At 51.2% G+C, this 14,544-nt stretch overlaps 2 protein-coding genes, 1 long non-coding RNA gene and 1 other non-coding gene across 8 annotated transcripts in view; 2 read left to right on the top strand and 2 right to left on the bottom strand.

The window, feature by feature from the left end:
* The first annotated feature begins 41 nt into the window (after window positions 1–41).
* LOC105496051 (uncharacterized) lies at window positions 42–969 on the top strand. The gene is made up of 3 exons (XR_011610559.1): window positions 42–390; window positions 608–693; window positions 790–969. It is a non-coding gene; the product is annotated as an uncharacterized lncRNA (long non-coding RNA).
* A 10-nt stretch (window positions 970–979) lies between these two features.
* On the bottom strand, window positions 980–11,161 carry LOC105496050 (structure specific recognition protein 1). Of its 2 annotated transcripts, none has more exons than XM_011766081.3 (17): window positions 11,006–11,161; window positions 10,348–10,520; window positions 9,748–9,933; window positions 8,423–8,528; window positions 7,939–8,129; window positions 7,604–7,834; window positions 7,366–7,469; window positions 7,135–7,263; window positions 6,651–6,872; window positions 5,857–5,929; window positions 5,293–5,431; window positions 5,094–5,139; window positions 3,314–3,443; window positions 2,717–2,887; window positions 2,427–2,515; window positions 1,696–1,882; window positions 980–1,470 (listed from the first exon to the last, which is right to left on the bottom strand). In XM_011766081.3, the coding sequence occupies exons 2-17, from the start codon at window positions 10,399–10,401 to the stop codon at window positions 1,399–1,401; spliced, it is 2,130 nt and encodes a 709-aa protein (XP_011764383.1). In that variant the 5' UTR covers window positions 10,402–10,520; window positions 11,006–11,161; the 3' UTR covers window positions 980–1,398. The 2 variants fall into 2 exon arrangements, with proteins under 2 accessions (XP_011764383.1, XP_070930694.1); XM_071074593.1 differs by lacking the exon at window positions 11,006–11,161 and adding an exon at window positions 10,803–10,817.
* LOC112429302 (small nucleolar RNA U13) lies at window positions 3,875–3,977 on the bottom strand. Its single transcript, XR_003021493.1, has one exon. It is a non-coding gene; the product is annotated as a small nucleolar RNA U13 (small nucleolar RNA).
* A 2,029-nt stretch (window positions 11,162–13,190) lies between the features above and the next one.
* LOC105496052 (purinergic receptor P2X 3) overlaps window positions 13,191–14,544 on the top strand; it is a 34,611-nt gene continuing 33,257 nt past the window's right edge. For 2 of the 4 annotated variants that reach the window (XR_011610558.1, XM_071074594.1), the window contains exon 1: window positions 13,195–13,512. Coding sequence is in view for 3 of the 4 variants with exons in the window: in XM_071074594.1 (XP_070930695.1) it covers window positions 13,394–13,512 (119 nt within the window). In the remaining variant the exon portion in view is untranslated. Of the gene's footprint in view, window positions 13,513–14,544 lie in introns of all 4 variants that reach the window. The other 2 variants (XM_011766086.2, XM_011766083.2) reach the window with 2 other exon arrangements.

Raw genomic sequence — 14,544 nt, 5'->3', positions numbered from 1 at the left:
CTTCATGAATATGCATGAGCCGGTGGAACCCGGGAGTTGGAAGCCCGTGCAGAATTCGTCCCACCGTAGGCAAACAGGCGCGGCCCAGTACTCAATTATTCATGAGGCTTGCAGATGAGGGGCCCGCCCCAGGCTCAGACCGGGGCGAAACTGACGCAATTCAGCCGGGGGCGCTCGGGTAAAATGGACACCGAGACGACTGCCTAGAGAGACTGCCTTGGCGGCCCCTCCCGGGCCCCGCCGCCTGCACGGAGTGCAGTACCATCGAGCTACGCCGGCAAGAAGGTAGCAGCCGGCGGACTGGAGCGGCTTCCTGGTACAGCCACCTGAGTGCTGAGAACGCGCGCAACGTGGCCACCCCTCCTGTGTCAATTCAGATTTAGAGCCACGGTGAGGAAGTCTGGCAGCTCTGCTTTCCTCAGTAGTGACCTTTATCTCCTTTCAGGCCCCGTCTCAGACGTGGGTTCCTCCCTACACTGAAGTTTGTATCCCCCCTTCTTCCCGTAAGAACAAAAGCTTCACATATACTCCGTACTTTTCTTGCATCCCCCACCCGGCTGCAACCACCACCACCCTACACACACGCTCATCCTCCCCGACTCTCCAGGCTCACGTTTCCACTCCCCCGGCTGCGGGAAGGACAGTCAATCCTGATTTCATTATCTAAAGCCTTGGAAGACCCTTGACTCATAGGTAAGGATGGGGCCAAGAGCTGCCTCCCCCTAGCTTGGTTGGCTAATGGAGTGTAACCGGGAGAGACTTCCTAATCACATCAGCTCTCATTTCTAGATTCTCAGGTGGCCCATCCGGGCAGAGGCGGGTGAAAACCAATGCTTCTCCAGCCGGGAACAGAACAGGATGTGCCTCGAGACTTGCTTCCCGGCTGGCCAGGCTCTGCCTAGTCTGACCAGGGCAGTAACCACCACCAGTAAAAGTAGGAGCAACAAACCAGGGCTACAAAGAAAGCATAAAGACATGGTTTCCAAAGTTAGTTCCCTTTATTAAATCATTTTCACAGACCAGAAATACAAAATAAAAGTAGAAATAGGCCCCAGGTAGGAGCTACAGGCCTGGCCTCACATGACCCCTGCTCCAGCAACTTGAACAGGACCAGCAGCAGCTACATCCTTAATTAAGGTCGGGAAAGTAAGATGAGGATTTTGATCCTGCATTGCCCTGCCTCCCACCCTCTCTCTCCCCAAATTATAAACAGCCATCCTTGGGAAGCAACAGAGTTAAGAAGTCTCCCCACGGCCCTAGTGACATACACACCAGCAGGAGAGCATGTTCAGATGGCACAGAATCCAGGGACTACATTTCATGAGGAGAAACTGGTACCAAAATGTGGGGAGTCTGGGGGTGTGAGAAGGCAAGCGCAAAGAGAACCTTCCTCCATTTTTACTCATCGGATCCTGACGCTGAGTCTTCTGAGCTGGGGGGAGTACTGGCTAGTTCTTCTTCTTCAGAGTCCTGAAAACCAAAGCTGTCTTCAGGGAAAAGGTGGAGTCCTGGGTGCCCCACCCAGTCTTCAGTGAAGGGCCCGCAATTTCCTACCGCCTCCCAACTACAGCACCCACCTTCAGAACCTCAGAATTCCACCATCCACTCCAACTCATTACTCTTACAGACCAACCCCACACAGACACACATGCCCCTCACGCTGCCCAGCCCACAGCCCCCACATTCCTGCCGCACCTCGCTCCTCCTCCTCTTCTTTTTGCTCTTGTTCTCTCCCGAAGAGCTCTCATCACTAGACACAAACTCTTTGCTCTTGAAGCTCTCGCTTAGCTGCCTTGAGGATGACTTGGATGATGAGCCCCTAGAGGGCGTGGATTTCTTTTCCATCTTTACCTTTACTTTCTTCTTCTTCTTTGACTTGTCCCTGTATTGGCAAGAGGGAAGAGGAGCTAGGCCTTCAGGTCCCCTATCACCATGACCAAACCTCTCCCAGCTTTAACAAGGCCTTTCTCAATCCCAGCCACACAGCCCATTTCACTCTGAACGTAAATAGCCATGTCAGCCTGAAGGGCACCAAGGGAGAGTATCATGAGTACACCAGAAGAATCAGAGGGCATAGGCTAAAGCAGCCCCATATGCAAAACCTACTTGACATTTCTTGCTGTATCTTTTAGAGTTCATGTGAATTGTGCACTGCACTCCATAATAGTTTTTTCGTTCCCCCATACCTTCAAATAAAATAGTCCACGAAAATGGGTCATATTTCCCCAGTGACTTGAATGCCCTATCGTATCACCCATACTTGGGCAACGGCCTACCCAGGTTTGAGAAGCACTACCCTACTGCAGTCAGAAGCATATCTGCTGTCTTTAACTTTCCAATGCTCAACTTCGGCCTGTATAAAAAACAAAAAAACAAACAAAACCTGCCACAAAAATCAGTGACTGGGCCACGTTCTCGACACTCACCTCTTAGAAGACTCGCCTCGGCCCCCTTCATATTCTTTCATGGCTTTTTCATATTCCCTCCTGGCATCCTCAGCCTTGCGATCCCACTCCTGTCTCACACACACAGAAAAAAACAGTGAAGAATAAGACCTCTCCCGTTTCCCCCCTCTCCCCTGATGCAGGCAAAATCGATACAGAAAGTCCCACCAATGGCTCATACTGCTCCCCTATCAGTCATCGGACTCACCATGCCAAGAGAGCACCTCTCACCAGCCCATGAGAGGCATCACCCCTCCTCTGCTGCTACTCACCTCTTTCTTCTCTTTGGACATTCCCTTCCAGATCTCGCCTGCCTTCTTGGAAAGATCTGTGATGCTGATGCCAGGATGGTCTGACTTGATCTTCTCTCGGCTGGCATTGAGCCACAGCATGTACGCAGACATGGGCCTCTTGGGGGCATTGGGGTCTTTGCCCTTCTTCACCTGCATAAGAACCCAAACGCCTTCAGCTATTTCCCATAGAACCCATACATTTTCCCAAATAAATTATTTAGATCACTTAACTTGGAGAAAAAGTAGAGGACTAAATAGCATCAGGCGAGACACGCGCTCCCTAAGGGCAAGGATAGTATCTCCTTCCCCTCTGCAATTCAGAGCCTAGCTTACCAGGACAGAAGCCCATCTCCTAATTCAGACCTTCCAGAAGCTTATTAATCTCAGGGCTAGTGAGAACAATTTCCAAGAAGATACCCCTCAAGGCTATAATCATTGGCTACAAAAAACAGCCCCAAGGAAGACCAATGAACAGGTCCTACTGGTGGTGGACAGGAGAAGGTAAAGAGAATGCCTCCCACCCTCCCCCACCCCCGCCCACTGCACCACACACAGCCCCTCCCATCTAGTCTGCACCTCCACAGGCTTCTTGCGGCTCTTGCGGTCCTTGGCCATCTTGGCCTTTTTGAGCTGTTTCCGCTTCTTCTCATCCCGGTCACTGTCACCCTCATTACTGGAGGAGCTGGCAGAGGCATTGCTGTCAAACCTGCCAGAGAGCAAGCCAGGCTTAGACTTGAGGAGGGAAGACAGGACCTCATGGCCTCAAGGCAGGAGGAAAACAAATCCAAAGATACCCACCCAAAAGGGTCAAGGGAGGAAGACCAGAGGACAGGATCCACCACCAATCCCCAACACTGCTTCCTCCCATTCACTGAGGTGGCTTCACCCATGCCCTCTCCAGACCCAGCCACAGCAATGGGTTACTTGATCAGAATTAATGAATGAAAATCAATCAATGAGCTTCAGCTGATCTCCCCGGACATGGCCAAACCAGGTCCTAGTCCATTCCCAGGACACCACGGGCAGAAACACTGCCTCATTCATGCCTGGAACATGGCCCAAATCCACTTCACCACTTCCTTCGGAGTAATCACCTTAATCTACCCTATAGTCTTTTTTGTCTTTTTTTTTTTTCCATGTCAGATGGGTAACGTGTCAACATCATAACAAGGCTGGAGGGCGGCACATTGCACACACGCACGTAACACCCAACCATCATGTTTATGAACTACAAAAGGATCGGCCCCTACAGTCTTTTCTGATGAAAAGATAATCAGTTACTACAAAAAGAAGAAAACCAACTTAAATCCAACCCAGTACCCACCCCTGTAATTGACAGTCTTATCTGATATATGTGAAACTCCTCAAAAAATGGAACTACCTTAGACCTGTATGCTGCTGGACAGTTTTCAAGGCACTTTCACAAGTATTTGCTCATTAAGCTTTCATACACCTTCATAAACGTGTGGCAGGCTGAACTAGGGGACTCCTGTTGGTTGTTTTTTTGCTGCCTGACATTCTTTTACAATCCTTCTGGATTAAGAGAGCAGAGTCCCAATTTTCTGTTGGGAACCACCTTGCCCCCACTCAGGAAGGGCTCACCCCAACCACAGGCTCTAAGGGTGGGCACTTGGCCTATTTCTGGCCCATCAGACCCTGGCCCATCCTAACAACTCAGGCTAGGAAGGGGCAGGTAACCACTGTGTTCACTATGCTGTTCACCAAAAGAGGCGCTTCTGGTGTTATTTTAAACCAGTAGGATTAAGCCTGCCCTGAGCTTCTGAGAGTCACTGGGCACTCCATGGGGCAAACCTATTTTGAATTACGGAAATCAGATGAAATAGATTTGAGTGCCTGAATCCAGTAGTGTCTGAAGTCAATTAAATCCCCAGACTCTGCAGTAACATGAACTTATGAAATTCCCTTTTATATATTTCCTTTTAAAGTGAGAGTGAGTCACATTTCTGACACTGCTAATAAAAAGTCGGTACTACTGCATTTCTACCGATGAGGAAATTGAGATTCAATGACTTAATCGACGACCTCCAGGAAATAAGTGACAAGCACCAGCTCTCATTCCCATTCTCTCCTCATCCAACTACGAACCAGCCCCAACTGGCATATTCAGGGTGGTATGGCCATAGACCCCACTATACTTTTCTGACTTCAAAATGTGCCTTGCACTTACGAAGCCCTTGACAATTTCCAAAACATTTTGTGTATCACCTCATTGGAGGTCACTCTCCCATTCCGGGTCAGTAGCTAATGCTGGGACATGAGAAATGTCCAGAAATCTTCTGGTCCTTTAAGTTTATGGGTCACCATCTTATCCCCACAAGGTACCACCAAAACTCACTCCTCTGCCACATCTTCCTCCTCTTCACCTGGGTTGAATGACTCATCTGAAAAAGGGCACAGGACGCATCAGCTTCTGCCCCAATGGAAATCCCCACCCCCTCACCCAGGCACCCAGCTCTGGCCTAAGGGTGAGTCCAGCCCGGGCCACAGCAAGGAACATCTGACCATCCTCGTGCTCAGCACGGAGGCTAACCCACCGGTTTCTTCTCCCGAGTCATCGCTGCTGTCATTGGCATTCTCCTCCCGGATCTTGCCTTCCTCCTTCATCCTCTCCAAGTAGGCATCATGCTGGTCCTCATCAGAGTCGGCATATTCGTCGTAGCTTGGGTTCATGCCCTAGCCAGGGAAGAGTTCACAGTGGGGCCAACTCACCCTCGAGCCAGAATCCCTGCACACTCAAAAGCACACCCCCATGCCTGTCAAGTCAGAGCAGCAGCTCCCAGAGGACCTGGGGCTGGATTGTCCACACACAGCCAACGTGCAGGGCCTACGCCCAAGTACTTCCTGCCAACTGGGTTAGTCCAAGCCCCAAGCCCCTCCCTCTCCCAGCCCCACTGGGGGCTCCTGAGGGGCTGCATAGACTGGTCTAAGGTCATGCAGAGGAAACCTGCACCAGGAGGGGGAAAGGGTCACACGCACCTCTTTTTTCTATAAGGGTAAGAAGAGAAGAAAGAGTGAAAAAGAAGCCGGAAAAAATCTCCACCCCTTTCTCCCCTACAGAAAGACCAGGAGAGGGTCTCATGCTCCCCACACAGAAGTACCTCTTTCAATCCTCGGTTTTTGATGTTGAGTTTTTTCGCGTTGACAAAATCAAACAGTTTCCCATACTCCTCCCTGTGAGGGGACATGCACCATGTTACCAGAGAGGTAGTGCCGACACAGGGGCGGACTAAACAACGTTCTGATTCCATGAGCTGGGGTAGACTGTGGAGCCTGGAGTTCCTGACCATGCTACCCAACCCAACAGCTTAGAGACCCCCAGAGGACAGCAGTAAGGCAGAGCCAGAGCCTGACATTAGTCCTGAAAGAGGAACCTGCATGGCTGTGAAGAGCTCTGGGAAAGAAAAGGCAGGGAGGGGTGCGCATCTGTTTACCAAATAAGCTCAGGGTGGAGTAAGTGTGGGGTAGGGGGTGTGGTCATGTCTTCATACTTCACAAGGTTGATATGAGGATTACACGTGAAAATGCTTATAAAACATTTAGCTCACAGTGAGCACTAAATAAGCATTAGCTGCTATGTTCTCAGGCACAAAACTCATTCCAGGAAAGAAATAGCATTTCCATTGTGGGGAGTAGAGGAGAAAAAAGGTCAGTAGTGAAGACATAGCTTTCAGAATACAGAAAAAGTTTTTTGTTTTTTTTTTTAAATGATTAGAAAGAAAGCAATGGAGAGATTTCTAAAGTCTGAGCACTCCAGGGAAAATGACCAAATCCTGATGTAGCAGAAGAAAAATTCTGCTCTAGGGTTGGAGAGTGCCGCAGGCCATGCCGGGTTTCCTGGACAAAGCTGGCTCAGGACCAGGATGCCCAGAAAGTGACGGGTGGAGGTTCTCACCTCTCAATGCTGCTGAAGGTATACTGAGTGCCCTGCTTGGTCTCAATTTCAAAGTCAAAGGAACGAGTTGTAGTGGTACCACGAGCAAAGTTGACAAAGGAGATCTCGTCAAAGCGGATGTGTACAGGTGGCTTGTGGACGTAGATGAAGCCCCGCTCCAGCGGGTAGAGAAGTCCTGAGCTCGCCTTGTAGGAACAGGTAATGCACTGGGCCCCTGAGTGCCTGACAGAGGGTGCAGGGAGCCTGGTTAGTGCCAACCTCAGCAGAAGCAAAGGGCACATCTAGCAGCAGCGACATGTGTGCTCATGTCCTCGACTAAGTAAACCTCACTGAGCTGTTCTGACAGAGGCGCTGACACCTGTTGTGACACAAGGTCCCATCCAGACCTGTAACAGGCTGCAATCCCATCTCAGGAGGGGTTTACCAAGGAGACACAGCATTTCCCATACCCAGGCAGGGCAGGATCCCAGGCCCACATGCTCACCCTTGGAAGTTGCCTGGCACTGTGATCTTGCGGTTCACCAGCGCTTTCATGACCCGGCTGACCATCTCATAGAGGGATCCTGACATGTTCTTGGTGAGACGACCCTCGAAGCGCTTCTCCACTTCTTCCCTATAAAGACAGCAAGGTGAGGTCACAACACTACTGCCTTCTAATGGCACACCTGTCTCCGGCCTGGACAGTGGCAGGAAACGAGTCCACGGAGACACTCACTCGTTCATGTTCAGAGTCAACGAAATGTCCTCGTCCTTGGAGAAGAGGAGGATCAGGAAGTGGTAGCGAGTTTGGCCTTGCTTGATTGGGGGGTCCAGGCTGATCTAGTAAGGAAGAGCACCAATTGATACTCTACAACAACTTGCGATTCACTAACATAGAATTCTGCACACCAGTGAGGTCCGTCTACTTAACACGCAAAAACCACGATTATCCGGCCATAGGGGTTTCGGCTTACCACAAAGAACATCTGTCGCTGGTCCTTGTGGGGTAACAAAAACAGACGCAGCACTGTGGTATAGGGGATCTTGTAGTCAAAGGTCTTGCCATGCAGGTGCAGAAAGGTGGGGTAGATCCGAATGTCATAACGCCCTCGAGGAGTCAGACACTGCAGCTCCCGGAAGATGCAGATGGCATCTCCCGTGGCCTGGATTACATCCGCCTTCGACAACACATTCTGGGCAAAGGCCTGCAAAAAGCACACATTGGTAACCAAGCAGCAGGCCCTGCTCCCAGGCCAGCCAATGCCTGCTCAGCACCATCTGCTGCCAAGGCAACCAGGGGACGCCTCACCTCAACAGGGTCCACACCATCCTCCTGGGTGGGAGGGACATAAAAGCGGACCTCCATGAGAGACACCTCTGCGTCATCGTTTTGGTGGAATTCCAGTGTCACCTCATTCTTGCCAGTGGTGCACTGGGACACATTGCTGAGGGGTATCTCAAAGACTGGCTGGTCACCAATGTCAAAGGAAAGCAGCTGCCCTGTGAGGAAAGGGCTTGTCAAGCCACAAGCTCCTCCCCTTAAGTCTGCATAAGCAACATTCCCACCAAACTTGAGTTCCACAGAGACAGGATACTGGGGTTAGTCTCTTTACACTGTAACCCCAACCCCAGGCACAGTGCCCAGTAAACTGTAGGTACTCAATAAACACACGATGAACATGCAAACAGATAGGAAACCAGACAGTGGCAGAAGGAAAAGAGCAAAACAAGTAAAAGGCTGAAGCCCTTCACCCTATCTTCCTCCCCAAACCTCAGTCTTCCCCAGGACTCACCACCAAATTTCACTGTCCCCCAGTTCCAGCCCTTCACACAAAGGTCCTTCTCCATTAGCTCAAGGCGATAGTGAGTTTTGAAGAAATCAGAGAGTTTCTCAAATTCCTGTGGGTGGAGGGAAGAAAACGCAATCCCAGTAAACCCTGGTGGCCTTAACACCGACTTGAATGTCCTGGGATTATCTATTTCTGAGAAACTGTCCCAAATAGGCTTTATAAGAAACTCTTGCTGCCGGGCGTGGTGGCTCACGCCTGTAATCCCAGCACTTTGGGAGGCCGAGGCGGTTGGATCACGAGGTCAGGAGATTGAGACCATCCTGGTTAACACGGTGAAACCCCGTCTCTATTAAAAATACAAAAAATTAGCCGGGCGAGGTTGTGGGCGCCTGTAGTCCCAGCTACTCGGGAGGCTGAGGCAGGAGAATGGCGTGAACCCAGGAGGCAGAGCTTGCAGTGAGCCGAGATCGCGCCGCTGCACTCGAGCCTGGGCGACAGAGCAAGACTCCGTCTCAAAAAAAAAAAAAAAAAAAAAAGAAACTCATGATGACTTAGCAACCCAGCTCTAACATTGTTTAAAAGATGGTTTAGAGAGGTTGCTTCTAGCCACTGGATTATGGGTCATCTGATTTTATAAACTTTGTATAGGTATTACTTTAATGAAAGTGGAAATTAAAATCAAATAAAGCCTTTAACTCAAGCAGTTCAAAATGGAAACCCACACTTTAAGACATCAAGCTAGCCAGGCGCAATGGCTCATGCCTGTAATCTCAACGCTTTGGGAGGCCAAGGTGGGCGATCCCTTGAGTCTGAGAGCTCAAGACCAGACTGGGTAACGTGGCGAAACCCCGTTTCTACCAAAAATTATGAAAAATCAGCTGGGCATGGTGGCATGTGCCTGTGGTACCAGATATTCAGGAGGCTGAGGTGGAAGGATTACTTGAACCCAGGAGGCCGAGGCTGCAGTGAGCGGAGATTGCGCCACTGCACTCCAGCCTGGGTGACAGAGCGAGGCCCTGTCTCAAAAAAAAAAAAAAAAAAACACAAAAAGACATCAAGCTAAGATCCTGAACCTTGATAAAAGTCACAGGTAGAAACTAGTATCTAAATCAAGACAGAAGAAAATCTTCTGGAGTCAAGGCACACAGAAATTCACAAGACTTCAACACTCAAAGCCGAACACTGATTGCCTCATGGCCTCACAGTCCTGCTCTAAGGAGCCCAAACTAGCAATCACAGGGTTACATGAGGAAGGAACCTCGAGTCTCTAGAAGATTAAAACAAGATGATGCAGTAAAAAGGGGGTTTATAGCTATGGGACAGCTCACCGATTCTCGGAAGCCATCATACTTGTAGACATGGCCATTCTTTGTAAGCAGTTTAAGTCCATGGCCCAGAGCAACACGGCGCCAGATGCCTTCTGTTAACTCCCCAGCCTGGATGTTGTCCACTTTCCCCGTCTTGCTGTTCTTGAAGATGATGCCCTGGCGGCTCAACCTCAGTCGACCATCATTCTGTAAGAAAAGCAGGCCCAGATGCATGGGGACAGTACACAGCATGTCCTGGGTACAGTTCTACCCAACACACTTTCCAGCTGCGAGTGGGCTGGGCAGATTGTCAATGCAGGAGCAACAGCTGAGGTGCAAGGAGTCTAGATTCCAAACCAGGCTCTGGTATTTAGAATCCTTAACAGATTCTCAGTTTCCTCATTTGTAAAACAGGAATTGGGAACTGAAGAGCATATACGGTCCCTATAACTCTGAGACTATCTCTCAGTATTGCCTCGTGTTGGGGGAGACACTAGGTACACGTTATACTGAGTCCTCTTTTTCCAAAATAACATTACCAAAGCAAGCTCTCGTTAATGGACAAAAACTCTACCCTCCTTCCTTCTCTCTACTTGTATCAACTGCCCAAGCCATTCTCACCATGGAGCCTTTCACCTCCTGATAGATGTCGTTGAACTCCAGTGTCTCTGCCATGTCGACCCCTGCCTGTGGTGGCCTGGGCAGAGCCCCAGGCTGCACAAGGGAAACCGAGTAAACTGGGGGCTGGGCCCCAACTCCTGAGTGGGTGGGCGGATGCTCAGCAGGTTGGGAATCTAAATTCAAGAGGAAGACAGATAAGCATGAAAGACAGCACCTCGCTGTGCTCACGGATGGAGCACAGCAGCAACTCCCAACTGCGCCTGGGATGTCTCAGGATTTCCTCTGCCTGGAAACCTACAGACGGACGCTGCAGCGCTCGAGGGTCCAGGCCTAAGCCCAGGTGGAGAACCGGGCCTGGAATACCGCTGACACCCAACCCGATGCCCGCTCTAGCCGCTCTGGCGGGAGCCATGGCAACGAGCAGCGGAACCCCAGGGTCAGCCCGGAGCCCGCACCTCGCACGCGCCCCAATCCAGCTCAGAGTGCAGGGTTTCCCTCGCAGCGCTCCCACCACCCCGCGGGCCTCCGGTTCACCCCCGCCCCACAGGATGGATTCGCCCGCTCCCCGCGGTTTCGAACGCGGAATGGTCCATGTCGAGCGTCCCTTGGGGGAGGGGCGCCCCTGCCTTCCTGGGACCGGGGGACGACCACCACCTACCTCCTCAGGCTGCAGCCTCGCGAGGGCCCCGGCGCAGGAGGTGGGCGCGCTGGGGGGACGCGGGGGGGCGGGGGATGGGGGGGACACCGGGGAAGCTTTTCCCGCGTGCGCGGCCCCACGTCCCGCCACCGGAAGCCGTGCACAGGCCACAGAGACGACGAGCTGGCTAGAGAGACGCGAGCCCGGCCCGCCTGCGAGACAGTCGCATAGAGCGTCAGCGACTCTGGAGGACCTGAGGGAAGAGTGGTTGCCGTGAAGTCTCTCTCAGCCGGGTGGAATCTGCCTAGAAAATTTGTGTAGGGCTCTTTAGAAACTACAGACACTTCTTCAGTGGAGACTAGATACTGAAGAGAAATTGTGTAGTTTTATTGTATCAGACTTAGCTTAGTACAGGAATGGGGTGGGGGTGTGTGTTGAAATGATGCGTGCCCGTTTCTCTGCAAAATAGTTTCTGTGTCATGGAAAGGAGTCGATGGAACACGAAGAAAAGTATTTGAACAGTTGTGGGAAGAAACGACCTCTCGCACTGGCTGCGGAGAGAATGCGGGTGTTGGTGTCACCGTGGGTGCACTGCTTTCTGGCTGACCTGTCAAGTTCGCCGTCTACACCCAAAATTTTCACATCCCTAACCGAAATGTATAGGTCCCCCAAGAGGCTGACAAATGGCCGTATCCAGTTCAAGTCCTGGTATCAGATTCACTTTGGAGCCAGAACTGATTTGAAACCACATCATCCTGGGGTTGCGGAAGCCAGCTCTCCCTCATATAGTCCCAGAGTGCATTTTTGCAACATCAGAGACCAGACCTGGAAAATATATTTTAGTTTTTCTACCCCAACCTCTTTTTACTGATGGGAATACTGAGACCCAAAGGGGAGTGAGTTGCCCAGGGTCTCAGTGCGTTGGCAACAAGGCTAGGACACAGACCTCCTTACCACCACCAGTCCAGTTATCTTCTGTCAGAATCACAGTGACTGTATGTTCAGAATGATTGATGATATGTGTCCTACATGAAGACATTAGTACAGAATATGTAAACTCAAGATTTCCCTGACAATCAGTACACCAGCTTGCTAACTCAATCCTGAGGTAAGAGACAACAGGAATGCACCCTTCTCCCCTGAATTCATAGCTTTAACCTCTGAGTAGTGGCTATTCCAGCATTATCTAGCAATATAAATTCAACTGGGTTTAATAGATAGATATTGAGGGCCTATGACTAATTTAGCACACTTCTCGGATTTGAGGAACTTGAACAAGACGTAAACATCCCTGGCTGGGCGCAGTGGCTCACACCTGTAATCCCAGCACTTGGGGAGGCCGAGGTAGGCAGATCACTTGAGGTCAGGAGTTCAAGACCAGCCTGGCCAACGTGGAAGCCCCGTCTCTATTAAAAATACAAAAATTAGCCAGGCATGGTGGTGGGTGCCTATAATCCCAGCTACTTGGGAGGCTGAGGCACAAGAATTGCTTGAACCCAGGAGACAGAGGTTGCAGTGAGCTGAGATCGTGCCACTGCACTCCAGTCTGGGCAACAGAGCGAGTCTCTGCCAAAAAAAGAAAAAGAAAAAGAAAAAAAAAATGGAAGGAAGGAAGAAAAGAAAGAGAAGGAAGGAAGGAAGAAAGAAAGAAAGACCCAGCCCCAACCTTTCGGGAAAACATAATCTAACACATGATTTTGATAAATAAACTGAAAAAAAAAAAAGAAGTGCTAACTGCTATGCTACAGGTAGAGTGAAACTCATTACCAACTGGAGTTAGAAATATGTGAGTCTTTACTCATCACACCCCAGAAGACCCAGAAAAACTTTCAAGAGACCCTCTCCCCCTGACCCATGCCACTGGGGGCAATTCAGGAAAGGAGGGGATGGCTGCAGAACTGGGTGGAATTTGGCTGGCACTCAGGAATGAAGGGGGTCTTCAGTTCAGGCAGGCTGTTAGGTGACTAGGGGACGGGAAATTGCAAAGGGCTTTAGGGAGAGCGTGAGCAGCTGGTGAGCTGGGATGAGGATGCTGCAGAAGAGAACAGAACAGAAACAGTAGACAGAGTGCAGATAAAACATTAGTCCCAGAGGGCTCCAGCCAGCTACATCCCAGGCAATCAGGAGCCCAGGATTGGAGACCCCACCCCTGCTGTGACATCACAGGGGAGTGGGGTGGAGACGAACAAAAAGGGGGTCCCCCGCCCTGGTCTCTTGGAAGCCAGAGTATCAAGAGAAGAGAGAACCTGACTAGGGTTGCCTGGCTTAAAGGGACAGGCTCCCCATTCCTCCGACCCCTCTAAGCTGCCCCCTCCAGGTCGTGATCCTGTCTCCCTGTCCTGTGGGACCTCCCTCTCCTGAGGCCACCACTGGGCCCCCTTCTGAGTGTCCCCTGAGCACTCTCTCAGTATGAACTGCATATCCGACTTCTTCACCTATGAGACCACCAAATCGGTGGTTGTGAAGAGCTGGACCATCGGGATCATCAACCGAGTAGTTCAGCTTCTGATCATCTCCTACTTTGTGGGGTGAGTCTGTGGCCCTTCAGGTCCCTGGCGGGGTGGGCTGCCTGGCGTCCCATCTTCACCCTCCTGCCTCAGAAACCTGCATCCAGCTTCCTGAGCTCCTCCCCTCCCGGGGAAACACTTTCTTCTGTGGAGCCGAGTCCTAAAGACTGGCCTCTGCCACCCCCACCTAGGACCTGAATTCACCTGGATGAATTCTTTTCCCAGTTCATCCTCCAGCGTTGAGAGTGGTTTCAAGACACACACTCGGAGGAGTAGGGTCCCTGCCCTGGCACTGCCCTCCACCGAGGGAGGGCTCAGGAGCTCCATCTCCACCCTCCCTGCTCTCATCTCTCCAACCAGAGAACAGGCAGACCCCCTCCCACATCTTCAAATTCCCCTCAGTCAACTCTTCGGGGCCTCAAAAAGACAAGACAGCACAGAAATAGGGAAGGGAAGGTACTGAGACAAGGGGGTGGTGGCAGGTTGGTCAAGTTGGTGGCCGGGAGGGAAAGAGAGAACTGGGCCCATTTCAGAGTGAGGAATTTCCTTCCGGCATGGATGGGTGAGATGGTGAGAGAGAGAAAGGCAAGGGAGAAGCGCTGTGCTCTTGAAGGGGAGGACGAGGAGGGAACTGCCTCTTGATGAGGAAGCAAACACAGGCCCAAGGGAAGAGTGGCCAAGGAGAAAAGGAGCTTTTCTGAACACAGTGCAGCTTCCTCTCCAGGAATCCAGAAATGCTCCCCTTTGTCAAAAAGCCTAAGTTCCCCACCTCTCCCTGACCCGGTGCCATGTAACCCATCCTAGCAGTTGCTTAAGAGCCAGGAAGGTGCAAGCATCCCCTCTCAGCCCCCACCGCCTGGAAGCACACACCTACACACACACACACACACACACACACAGGCGCGCGCGCACGCACACACAAAGGGCTGTGGAGCAGACAATGGCTGGGGGAGAATGCAGGTCCTATCCTTCTTGTGGTCATTTCCACGCACTGGTGGGCACCAGGAAATACAGGCAGAAACCTCGAAGGTTTTCTTTCCTGGGGTGTGGGTC

The sequence above is a fragment of the Macaca nemestrina genome, chromosome 12, assembly GCF_043159975.1.
Source record: "Macaca nemestrina isolate mMacNem1 chromosome 12, mMacNem.hap1, whole genome shotgun sequence".
Lineage (NCBI taxonomy): Eukaryota > Metazoa > Chordata > Mammalia > Primates > Cercopithecidae > Macaca > Macaca nemestrina.
This window is presented reverse-complemented; position numbering and strand designations above follow the sequence as displayed.